The sequence below is a fragment of the Cynocephalus volans genome, chromosome 4 (genome assembly GCF_027409185.1).
Source record: "Cynocephalus volans isolate mCynVol1 chromosome 4, mCynVol1.pri, whole genome shotgun sequence".
In the NCBI taxonomy this organism is placed as follows: Eukaryota; Metazoa; Chordata; class Mammalia; order Dermoptera; family Cynocephalidae; genus Cynocephalus; species Cynocephalus volans.
In genome coordinates this window covers 83453500-83467407 of record NC_084463.1, presented here as the reverse complement: position 1 = coordinate 83467407, position 13908 = coordinate 83453500, and the positions used below count along the sequence as shown (strand labels likewise).

At 35.4% G+C, this 13908-nt stretch overlaps 1 protein-coding gene across 1 annotated transcript in view; it reads left to right on the top strand.

Moving 5' to 3' along the window:
* Positions 1–13908, top strand: part of NAALAD2 (N-acetylated alpha-linked acidic dipeptidase 2) — a 51038-nt gene extending 37130 nt beyond the window's left edge. Inside the window, exons 18-21 of the mRNA XM_063094846.1 lie at positions 1044–1308; positions 4089–4170; positions 5773–5865; positions 13719–13908. Of these exons, the coding sequence (XP_062950916.1) occupies positions 1044–1308; positions 4089–4170; positions 5773–5865; positions 13719–13908 (630 nt within the window). The remainder of the gene's footprint in view (positions 1–1043; positions 1309–4088; positions 4171–5772; positions 5866–13718) is intronic.

Sequence of the window (13908 nt, the reverse complement as noted above, 5' to 3'; positions counted from 1 at the left end):
GATAGAGATAGACTGCATGTCCCTTTGTAGATGGACTAGGAAGTAATTTGAGTTATTTTGTGACTGTTTCACTACCAGGGTTATCCAATGAGTTTGTAGTTCACAGAGTAATGCCAGATACTTAGCTAGTTATCAGTACTAATTAGTTCATATCCTTTTCCCATGCAGGATTTGTTAGAAAATCTCATTTTCTAGCCTAGACTTGCAAGATCTGATGTGTTTTTCCTGCAGGGGAAAAAAAAAATGCAGTAGAAAGATGTATTTTGGAAAAGGGGAACACTAGGCTAAGATTCTTTATCGTCAATAGCGGGTGTTCACATTCCCACTTCTGCCTGTCATTGAGTCAAGGGCTCTTGGGTAGGGAATAAAACAAGTTTCTCTTAATTTTTAGTTTTATCCTCTTTTCTGCTGTGCACTGACTGGGTTGCACCATTGTGTCTCAAACATCTTGATGATTTGCATGTCCTTGTACATAACCAACATATACTATGTTTGCTTGTCTATGTTATAAATTATGTCATAAACCAAATTTAAGATTACATTAGTAGACACAGATTAGTCACAGACTTTAATCAGTTTTAAAATCGTAATTGCAATACACCAACATCTTGTTTGTCTGTAATACCCATCACTTGCAAATCTGACTATCCAGAATACAACTGAGAACAAAGAAGTAAGCAAAAACAGCTCCAGGATAACCCAAAATAGATACATAAAGTCTGTATACTAACACCCATTACATTTAATACATGAGAGATGTGCTTTAACTCTTTTTCAAGGCCTGTTCACTTTTATACTCTGTCATCAATTTGAATAAAGTTGTCTAGTTTCTAAGACCACCATAGATTAGAAGCAGACAGTTAGAAGGAGAGGGACTGTAGTGTTTTGGTTAATTAGGTTTTAACTTTTTTTTGTTTCACTGATAAAACTCAGGGTGTAATATGATTGTATTTTTTCTATGGTAATTTTTTATGATTACGTAAAATATTGTAACTTGAATTTTTAATGTTTGTTTATACTCACCCTTCCCCCATTTTTTTCAGAAAACAGATAAGTACAGCAGCTACCCAGTATACCACACAATTTACGAGACATTTGAATTGGTAGAGAATTTTTATGACCCCACATTTAAAAAACAGCTTTCAGTGGCTCAATTACGAGGAGCACTGGTATATGAGCTTGCAGACTCTAAAATCATTCCTTTCAATATTCAAGACTATGCTAAAGCTTTGAAAAACTATGCAACAAGTATCTACAATTTATCCAAAAAACATGAACAACAATCGAGAGACCACGGAGTATCATTTGGTAAGAAATGATTGGGCAGATATTTTATAATCTTTAAGGTAGAGCTTTAAGATATTATCTCCCTGCCTCATTTACTAATTCTGACTTCTAGATAAAAACTTTAAACAAACACCTATTGAAGAATCTGATTTAATCTGATGTGTGTAGGATGAATTCATTATGGCTGAGTTGATGTTACAAACATTGAGTTGATAAATATTTTTCCTATAATACTGCCTTTAAAAACATTTTTACTGTCTAGGAACATTATTAGAAAAATGTAACAATATTACAAAAAGATTGAAAAGCAGAGAAAACCATCACTTCCACTATATCTACGTATTATTATTATTATTGTATATATATTTTAATATTTTTCTACATAAAGGATTTTTTACATAGTCATAAGCATTCTTTCTTTTTAAGAATATATATTTCATTATATTATGTATTTTTTATATATGTAAAATAATATATTCATATTATTTTTCCTTTTAAGAAATATATGAATATATTCATATATATGCATTTATTCATATTTATATATATATATGTATAAGAAATATAATGTAGCTAACGTAATAGTGTTGAACAATGGGTCTGGAAGTGGTATGCCTGGTTTAGATATTGGCTCTACCATTTAGTCACGGTGTGACCTTGGGAGAGTTACTTAACCTCTCTATGTGTCAGTTTTCTTATGAGTGAAATGGTAAAAAAAAAAAAAAGAAAAAAAAAGAAAAAGAGAAAAAGAATACAACATTTTTCAGAGATTGTTGTGGAGATTCAGTTAGGAAATATATAGAAGCAGTGGTGGCTGGCACTTAGTGCTCAATAAGTGTTACCTATTATTACTGTTTTATGGTCACCATTTTCTTTTATTAAAATGGGGGTACATATTCTTAGTATATACCAAAATTGTCAAATATGTACGGAGTGCCTACTGTGTATCAACTACTACGCTATTTCTTGGGAGATATACTGATGTATAAGACATAGTCATAGTCCTCAAAGAGCTTACAAATCTCATGTAGGGAAGGAGAAGACAAAATGCAGAGGACAAGTTATTGTACGGGTACACAGAGAGTACTATAAGAGCACAAGGATTGAGTATGGAGTGGTCAGTAATGACTTCTGGATATTATTACATAAGGATTAGTAATCTTTATGAAGTTATGAAGAACATTAGGTACCACAAATGAAGCAAAGAAAATGTAGGACATTATGTTTACATCAATATGAATGGAGTATCTTTGCAATGATGGGGGAAATGAAGAGAGATGAAACTGGAGAAATAAGCAGAGCCTACAGCAAGATGGACTTTATAGTTCTGTGGCGATTCAGCATCCAGTTGCCTTTCTAAATGCCCCGATTTCCTTTTGGTGTAAGTCAGGGTTCAATGATGAGACAGAAACTACACAGGTACAGTGGAAGAGCACTCTTTATACAAGAGTAATTCCTCCACCTGCTTACCTTCTTAGGGACCTGGTCTGATCTGTTAATGCCTTTCTCTGCCATATTTTCAAAATCTCCATCTCTATTGGTGACTATCCATTGGCTTAAATATTCTCATATCTTTTCTATCTTAACGACAATGATATGTCCTACTTCCTTCACAACCTAAATTCTTCAGTTAGTGCCAGGCAAAAACATTTCCTCAGAAAATTTTAATGAAGGAATGAAGGTATGATAAATGAATAAGTGATTGATGGGATCTATACTCCTGTCTCTGGTTCTTTACTTCCCAATAACCAATCCATTGTGCTGTCTTATGTCCCTTCTAGTCTATTGAAAATGACTTGGCAAAGTTGTTGTTCACTTGTGTCACTAAATCTCAAGGGCACAGTTAAGTTCTTATCTATCTTGACTTCTGTGTTGAAATTATAAATTCCTTATTCAATATTCTCTTCCCTTAGCTGACATTGCACCTGTTAGTAGATTATTTGATTTGAACATGGTTTTAGAAACAACAATTAAAGCTTAAAGCAAATCTAGGTCTAAAAAGACGCTGTTTTTTAAATACTGAATATACATATAATGGATGTACCACTTACTAGCTGTGTGACCTAATAGAAATCTGTGTCCTGAGCTCTAAGTGCTTTATTTGTAAAATGGATGTTGTATCTCCTGCTTTGCCTGCATCACAGGATTGATACAAGCAACAAATCAATAATATATGTTAAATTCCTGTTTAGAAAATATGAAAAATAATAAATAGGTTGTTGTAAGTAAAAGAGTAATATCCTGAGAACCTAATCACTTTCCTTGGAAACTTTGTGAAAGAAAGAAAAGTTGAAACAGACCAAACCTGATCCTTTTTCTCAGAGTTTGAAAGTATCAGTTTGTCACAGGTTGCTTCTTGAACAAGATTTTAAATGAAACATTTGAAAACAAGGAATTGTATTGTTTTGTCCTGTAATAATTACAGGGATTATAACTTATTTTGGGGTGTATCCAGTGTCTTGCATATATGCTAGTTGTCCCAATAAATATATATTGAGTGAATGAATAAATAAATGAGTGCTGGGTTCCTGGTAAATTATGGGTTAAGGAATTAATTGTGTCCTTGATTTTTGAAAGTTATTTTATTAAGAATCAATTAGCCATTCTTAGTTATCATGCACTATTTTTTGTGATGATATTTTCTAATACTGTTAATGAGTTTGCCAGAAGGCTCAGTAGAAAAGTGGTTTCAGCATCTACTCAGTCATATCAGTCCAGAATGCGGAGGGCAAGAAAGTGAACCTCTCAAATGTGAAGCACTGTGCTTACTAATTTTTCTTCTACTTTTCTATTTTTAAAAGACTCCTTATTTTCTGCTGTGAAAAACTTCTCAGAGGCTGCTACAGATTTTCATAGAAGGCTCACACAAGTTGATCTTAATAAGTAAGTTTCAGATGCCTGCTCTTTTGAAAAGCAATCTGGTCACTAGAATGAACTGTTTTCACTCATAAAAGCATTCAGTTATAAATTAAAATTATGCTATTCAAATTATGATCTGCAAACCAGCATCATCAGCATCACCTAAGAGCTTGTTAAAAAGGCAGAGCATTAGACATCATCCAAGACATAGTGATTAGGATTCTGCATTTTAACAATACCCCCCCCCCCCAGTGATTTATACTAACATTAAAGTTTGAGGAGCAACTGCTCTGAATGGTAGACTAAATACCCATCCCAAGACAAGGGCCAAAAAATATGTCTTTAGGACTTTGCATGATGAGAATTCTGACTGTTGCTGGTAATTCATAGTTCCATGTGCTTAACTGCATTTGTAATATATTTCACTACAGTCCCTTACCAATACCCCTCTGTGCATTAGTTAGAAATTATTTTTCATTGTTACATTTTTTTTACATTTCATTTAATTTCTTGCCACTTGTAAGTTGAAAATATTAATCCGTTTTGTGTTGCTATAACAGAAATACCTGAGACTGGGTAATTTATAAGGAAAAGAGGTTTATTTGGCTTACAATTCTGGGACAGCTCCATCTGGCACGGGCCTCAGACTGATTCTACTCATGGAGGAAAGTGGCAGGCAGCTGGCGGGTATAGGCAGATCACATGACGAGAGGAAGCAAGAGAGTGAGAGAGGAGGTGCCAGTGTCTATTAAACAACCAGCTCTCACAGGAACTAATAGAGTGAGAACTCACTCATTAATCCCCCTGCCCCCCAGGGACAGCATTAATCCATTCATGAGGGATCCGCCCCCATGACCCAATCAGTTTCCAACACTGCCATATTGGGGATCAAATTTGCACATGAGTTTTGGAGGGGACAGCACATCCAAACTCCATCAAAGGTATATTCAAAGTAAAACATGTAATAAGCATAAATTGCTCCACAATTTAGTACATTTCACATTTATTTTTTCAGATGTAACCAGAATGTTTCCCCACCTCCTGTATTGTCAGAAAGCTATATCAGTCATCTTGAGGGGCTGTTCTCTCCCTTAGATGGTAGGAGAGCCCAGGAAACTTATTCAACTCCTCCAAAATAAAGTCTGAAGATTCTAAATGTGAAAAGGGATTCCCCACCCACTGTGCGCAGTTGTCTCTGCCCTTCTTACAGACTCGTAGAAACTTCATTCGCTATTTGTTGTTCAGCCTTTATTCTGCTCCTTTCTTTCACAGTAGAACCGAATGGCTTATCAGGAACAACTTGGTAGTTTTCTCTGTCCATCTTTCCAAGAGGCCTGCCTACCCTCCTAGAAAGAAGTAAAGAATGTCATTCAGTTCTTTTTGATCACTCTGGGGTCTTGGAAAACAAAACAATTTCCTAATAGGTCTCTCTGCTTATTTTAAATATTAGACAAGATGACTTTGCTGTCATAGTTTATCTTGCAAAGCATTAATGTATTAATATGTATATTGTTTAAAATCTATTGCTTTTAGAAGTTTATTTTCCCATGTCTTATATTTATTTAATATCATTGTAAAACATAGTTCCATGGGAAGGGTTATAACTATGTATTTCTGTTCTCAAAGTCCCATTGCAGTGAGAATCATGAATGACCAATTGATGCTCCTGGAAAGAGCATTCATCGATCCCCTTGGTTTACCAGGAAGGCAGTTCTATAGGTAAGGAAACAAAAGGTGATTCACTCAAGGGCATCAAATAGCTCGCTATGAACAGAACAGCATGCCCAAAGTCTGCTTTAAACTAATGCTGTCAGATGAGTGTAAGGTGAATATTTATACTGAAGGGGAATATGGGTAAGATTATACATCTTATAAATAGTATAATATGTAACATTACAAAAATAAATTTCACATTGTTTATTGCTTTGCTATGGATGAAAATGGTAGATGACAACTGAAAAGAACTCTTTGCAACAAAATCTTCAAGACAGAGAATCTTTTTTTTTTTTTTTTTTTTTTGTCGTTTTTTCGTGACCGGCACTCAGCCAGTGAGTACACCGGTCAGTCCTATATAGGATCCGAACCCGCGGTGGGAGCGTCGCCGCGCTGCCAGCGCAGCACTCTACCAAGTGCGCCACGGGCTCGGCCCCAAGACAGAGAATCTTAAAGGGGATCTTAGAGCTTATCTTTGTCAGCCTTCTACATGTATTCTTTCTATAGGATCTCAGATAAGTAGTTATCCAGTCTCTGTTAAAATCTTCCAGTGTTGGGAAGTTTACAACATCATGAAGAAGGTAAGTTTATTTTAAGGAAGATCTAATTATTAGAAAATTTCATCCAACAACTACAAAATATACATTCTTTTCATAAGCACATGGAACATTCTCCAGGATATGTTAGGTCACAAATTGTATTAGTCCATTTTTTGTTGCTATAACGGAAATACCTGAGACTGGGTAATTTATAAGGAAAAGAGGTTTATTTGGCTTACAATTCTGGGACAGCTGCATCTGGCACGGGCCTCAGGCTGCTTCTACTCATGGTGGAAAGTGGCAGGCAGCTGGCGTGTACAAGCAGACCACATGGCTAGAGGAAGCAAGAGAGTGAGAGAGGAGGTGCCAGTGTCTATTAAACAACCAGCTCTCACAGGAACTAATAGAGTGAGAACTCACTCATTAATCCCCCCGCCCGCAGGGACAGCATTAATCCATTCATGAGAGATCCACCCCCATGACCCCATCAGTTTCCAACACTGCCACTTTGGGGATCAAATTTGCACATGAGTTTTGGAGAGGACAACACATCCAAACTCCATCACAAATCAAGTCTCAACAAAATTTAAAAAATCAAAATTATCACAAGTATCTTTTCAGACCACAATTGATTATAACTAGAAATTAATAAGCAAAACACAGGACACTGTACAAATACAAGGAAATTTAACAACAGGATCCCAAATAACCTGTGATTCTAAGAAGTAATTAAACAGGTAATCAAAACATTTCTTGAAACCATGGAAGATTCTTGAAACCATGGAAGATAAAGACACATCATATCAAAACCTGTGGTATACTACAAAAGCACTAGTAAGAGGGAAGTTTGTTGCAATAAACACATCAAAAAATAGAAATATTTCAATAAAAAACCTAATGTTACACCTCAAAGAACTAGAAAAACAATTATAATCCAATCCCAAACTCAAAGTTAGTAGATGGAAAGTAATAATTAAGATCAGAGCAGAACTAAATGAAATAGAGACCTGAAAAATGATACAAAACTTCAATGAAACAAAAAGTTTTTTCTTAAGAAGATAAATAAAATAGACAAACCATTAGCTACTATAACCAAAAAAACCCAAAGCCAAAACAAAAACAACAAAACAAACAAAAAAACCCAAATAACAAAAATCAAAAATGAAAAAGAGACTTTACAATCAATATCACAGAAAACCAAAGAATCATTAGAGACTATTGTAAACAATACACCAACAAATTTGAAAACCTGGAGGAAATGGATAAATTTCTGGACACATACAAACTATCAAGACTGAGCCAAGAAGAAACAGAAAACCTGAACAGACCAGTAAAAAGCAATGAGATTGAAGCAGTAATCAGCAGACTTCTAGCACAGAAAAGCCCAAGACCAGATGACTTTATTGCTGAATTCTACTAAACCATTAAAGAGGAATTAATACAAATTCTCTTCAGACTAGTCCAAAAAATTGAAACAGGCCATTCTCCCTAACTCATTCTATGAGGCCAGCATCACCCTGATACCAAAACCAGACAAAGATACACAACAAAAGAAAACCACAAGCCAACATCTCTGATAAACATAGATGTAAAAATTCTCAACAAAATAGTAGCAGTCAGAATATAGCAACACATTAAAAAAATTATATACCATGATCAAGTGGGATTCATTCCCAGGGAGAAAAGGATAGTTCAATGGATGCAAGTCATAAATGTGACACAAGAACAAAATCATGGACGAAAACCATATGATTATCTTAGTAGACACAGAAAAAGTACTCGACAAAATTCAGCATCCCTTCATGATAAAGATGCTCATCAAATCAGGTTTGGAAAGAATCTCAACACATTAAAAGCCATATATGATATACCCACCAGCAATATCATCCTGAATTATATTGAATGATATTGAATGAAAGCTTTTCCCTTAAGAATAGACAAGGACAAGACAAGGATGCCCACTATCACCACTCTTGTACAGCAGTGTATTAGAAGTACTAGCCAGAGCAATCAGTCAAGAGAAGGAAATAAAGGGCATTCAGAATGGAAAAGATGAAGGCAAACTGTCTCTCTTTGATCCTATATAGAGAAAAACCTAAGAACTCTGCCAAAAAACTCTTGCTGGTTAACAGTTTTAGTAGTGTTGCAGGATACAAAATCAACATGCAAAAATCAGTAGCCATTTTACTCTACAATAGTGAACTAGCAAAAAAAATCAAGAATGAAAGTGCATTTACAATAGTCACCAAAAAAACCTCAAAAAACCCAGGAATCAATTTAACTAAGGACATGAAAGATTTTTATAAAGAGAACTACAAATCACTACTGATAGAAGATAAGAAGGCACAAAAGGGGCTGGCCCATGGCTCACTCAGGAGAGTGCGGTGCTGATAACACCAAGGCCACGGTTCGGATCCCATATAGGGATGTCTGGTTAGCTCACTGGGTGAGTGTGGTGCTGACAACACCAAGTCAAGGGTTAAGATCCCCTTACTGGTCGTCTTTAAAAAAAAAAAAAAAAAGAAGGCACAAAAAGGTGGAAAGACATTCTATGACCTTGGATTGGAAGAATCAACATTGTGAAAATATCCATACCACCCAAAGTGATCTACAGATCCAGTGCAATACCCATTGAAATACCAATGTCATTCTTCACAGAAATAGAAAAAACAATGCTAGCATTCATATGGAACAACAAAAGACTGAATAGTCAAAGCAATCCCAAGCAAAAATAAATAAGTAAATAAATCTGGAGGCATAACACTACCTGAGTTGAAATTATACTACAAAGTTATAGTAACCAAAACAGCATGGTACTAGCATAAAAGTAGACACTTGGAGCAATGGAACAGAATAGAGAATCCAGAAATCAACTCATGTATGTACAGCCAACTGATCTTTAACCAAAGCAACAAGAACATACATTGGAGAAAAGACTGCCTGTTCAAAAATGGTGCTGGGAAAACTGGACATCCATATATAGAAGAATGAAACTAGACCTGCACCTCTCACCGTATAACAAAGTTGCCTCAAAATTCATTAAAGACTTAAGTATAAGACCTGAAACTATAAAACTACTAAAGAAAAACATATGGGAAACACTTCAGGAAGTAGGACTGGGGAAAGGCTTTATGAATAAGACCCCAAAAGCACAAGCAACAAAAGAAAAAAAATAAATGCAATTATATCTAACTAAAAACCTCTGCACAGCAAAGAAAAACAATCAACAGAGTGAAAGAACAACTTACTGAATGGGAGAAAATATTTGCAAATTAGATATCCAACAAGGGATTAATATCCAGAATGTACAAAGAATACAAACGACTACACAGTAAAAATACCAAATAACCCTATTAACAAATGGGCTAAGGAGCTGAATAGACATTTTTCGAAGGAAGACATACACATGACCAAACAGTACTTCAATAAATGCTCAACATCACTAATTATCAGGGAAATGCAAATTGAAACCGCATTGAGATATCATCTCAACCCAGTTTGACTGGCTATAATAAAAAAAGACTGAGTATAACAAATGCTGACAAGGATACAAAGAAAGTGGAACTCTTCTGCAGTCTTGGTGGGACTGTAAATTAGTACAGCCAGTATGGAAAACAGAATGGAGGTTTCTCAGACAACTACAGATTGATCTACCATACAGTCCAGCAATCACCCTTATGGGTATATACCCAAAGGAATGGAAATCATCATGTTGAAGGGATACATGCACTCCTGTATTCATCACAGCTCTATTTACAATAGCCAAAATATGAAACCAACCTAAATGTCCATCCACAGATAGCTGGATAAGGAAAATGTGGTATATATACACAATGAAATACCACTCACCCATAAAAAATAATGAAATTATGCAATTTACAACAACATGGATGAGCCTGGAGAAAATAATGTTAAGTGAAAAAAGCCAGGCACAGAGGGAAAAATACCGCATGTCCTCACTCATAAGTGGGAGCTAGGAGAGAAAAAGGAGGGAAAGAAAGACCACAGTGGTACATTGGACTTGCAGAGGGAGAGAACAGACCTGGGGTTGCCAGAGTGGGAGGGGACTGGACGGGAGGGGGCGTTGTATAGAGGTTGGGTGGGGGAGTAGAATAATTGCAGTTTGAGATGGCGGGCATGCTGATAGTATTAATCTAGTAATCACTTTTTGGGTATAGTTGCTGACGGTCAGCTCTGTGCCCAATGAATATGTATAATCAGTAAAAAAAAAAAAAAAGGCATGAATCAGAAAAAAAATTGAGCATATTTTTAAATGAAATGTTTTTAATGTGGATTATACAAAACATGCGACTTAAAATTTAGAAGTGCTAACTATATCTTTATTGTAGAATAAAACCATGTATCTTAGTCCATTTCTGCTGCTGTCACAAAATACCTGAGACCAGATAATTTATAAAGAACAGAAATTTACTTTCTCACAGTTCTGGAGGGTGGGCATGTTGTGCCAGCAGATGTCCTGTCTGGTAAGGACCTGTTCCGTAGATGGAATTTTGTCATGGCAATCTCACATGACAGAAAAGGTGGAAGGGCTAGTTAGCTTCTTTCAATAAAGGCATTAATCCCATTCACCAGGACAGAACCCTCATAACTTAATCATTTCTCCAGAGGCCCCACCTTCTTAATACTATTGCATTGGGGATTCATTTTCAACATATGGAGTTTGGGGGAGAACACACATATTTAAACCATAAAACATACCTGATAATTTCTGCAAAATTATTTTGAGTTTTAGGTAATACATTGAAACTTTCACAACAAATAAGTTGTATCCTTCATTATCCACCACTGAGCACATTTTCTACATTCTAATATTCTACATTCTTGTCTTTTTTTCCCCTGAGGACATTTCCCCATAAATTAATTGCTATGTGTGGTAGGCATAATAATGGCCTCACAGAGATGTCTATTTTCTAATCCCTGGAATCTGTGAATATGTTAGGTTACATGGCAAAGGGTAATTAAGGTAGCAGATGGAATTAATGTTGCTAATCAGCTGACTATAGTAGAGACAGTAGCTTGGATTATACAGGTGGGCCCAATGATGTAATCACAGGGGCTCTTAAAAGTTTTCCTGGAAGAGGGAGGCAGAGGAGAAAGAGTCAAGTCATCTGAAAAGAACTCATTCTGACCCACTGTTTCTTGTTTTGAAAATGGAGGAATTGTGGGAGGTCTCTAGAAGCTGGAAAAGAGCAAGGAAAGGGATTTTTCCCCAAGAATCTTCAGAAAGGAATATGACCCTGCCGAAACCTTGATTTTTAGCTCAGTGAGATTTGTGTCAGACTTCTAACTTGCAGAACTGGAAGATAATAACATTTTGTTTTTTAAGCCACTAAATTTGTGGTAATTTATCACTGTAGCTATAGAAAACCAACACACTTTGTAATGTAGTCGAAAGAGTATTAAGCAGAGCTTACTTTTCTTTTAAACTTCAAATGAAATAAAATATGCAAAAGTTCTTAAAAGCTGCAAAGCATTTTACTCTGAAAATCTAAAAGCATTATACCTCATCAGCGAATAATTTGTACATACCAAGGGAAAGGTTGAGGGGGAAAAAAGGACGGAGAAGTGTAGACTGTAGTCTGCTCTAGCAGTTCTTGATACATCTTGTAAATTCACAAATGTTCACTGTGGAGGGTGGTGAATTATATCATGATACACTTGAAACCTTGAGAACTGGACCAGAATTTAAATTGTGGAGCTAGAATAGTTTATTCCGGCTCACCATTCATGAAAGGGTATTTGAATTGCTCAAGCATTGGCCATTGGCTGATCATCTCTTTTAGCCAGCTGCCTGCTTCTTACCTGAAAGAATTATGGAACAGATTTAGCCTCAGAATAGTTTAATATTTATTGAAAACTTACTGGATGTCAAGCTACACTGAATGCTTTCTGTCCATCATTTGATTCTCACAATAATCCTGAGGACAGTACTATTATCACCCCCATTTTTAAAATCAGGAAATAGGTACAGGGAGCTTAAATAACGAGTTCAAGGTCACAAGGTAAATATGATAGCATTCTGATTTATAAATACAGGCCATTTCACCCCGCAACCTATTTAGTCACTACTCTAGGCAGAGTCTATGTTATTTCAATTTTTTTTTTAATAAATGTAGGACAAGTTTAAATAAGTTAAGTGATTTTCCAAAGGCCACAGAGGTATTAGATGCCAGATCAATGATTCAAACAAGGTTCATTTGATTTTTATATTAATTTTTTTTACTTTACTCTCCCTTTACAATCCTCCAGAAGAGGGTAAATATACTAAGGAATACCACCTATAACTTAACTGACTTAATCTGATTTGTATACAGGTCAGAATATCAATGCTTGTAAATAGTTTAGGATATATACTGATTTTAATAAAGACCCATTTGAGGCCATGTTAAGTTTTAAAAGCCAAGAGTGATAAATCCTGATGTACCTTGGGAAATCTAAATAATTAGCATTATAAATTTCACTTTGATCATTAATATTGGCTTATACTCATAGTGAACTCTATATTGTCTCACACAGTAGATTTACATCTTGAATAATCTCTGTGATTTGACTGTTTGACCTAATTCCTGATGAGTGTTTAATAAAATACATCCCTTTCTGTAAGGCAAAATTCCACGTACTTATTGGGAAAAGAAGTAGCTTGATCTCTTAAGCTGCTTATGTGATAACGTAGGAAAGCAATTGTAGAACTTTCTTTCTAGATCAGTAATTGTTTCTTTGTGGGCAGCCCATATATAACCATTTTACCTTGTGGAATGGGCTTCACTATCCTTGCCATTTATGGTATTTTGGGCATACATGTTTCTTTAAATTATTGCTTTTTAATGTCTAAAAAGTATTAGGAAAACTGTCAGTCTTGTTGTATGTCTAAAAATGGCAATACGAATTCTCTCTCAATCTCCTCTCTCATTGAAAATATCCATTAAGCACACGTGTTATTTCCCTGTTTGTAGATACCCAGACAGTTAGTTAACAGTTGTTCACAACTTACCTGGAAGAACCTACTTTCTTTCAACTCTATGGGTAGACAACATGGTATATGATTTTTGGAGATATATCTTAACAACTGTATATTGTCCAGCCCCTTTCTTTGCTTAAAATTATACCTTTGCATAAGTGTCTCAAATCAATTATATATGTCTCCCCAATGGAGTAACAAAAGTGAACATCAGGAGGGAACATATAATAATGTGTTCTAACAAAAGGAAATGAATAAACAAAAAATATATAAAGTGTAATATGGGTATACTCTTTAGTTCAACTTACCTTCTTTGTGTGTTGTGTTTGTTTGTTTTTTAGGCACATCATCTTTGCTCCAAGTAGCCACAACAAATATGCTGGAGAATCATTTCCTGGGATCTATGATGCTATGTTTGATATTGAAAATAAAGCAGACCCTCATTTGGCCTGGACAGAAGTAAAGAAACATATCTCTATTGCAGCTTTTACAATTCAAGCAGCAGCAGGGACTCTGAAAGAAGTGTTATAG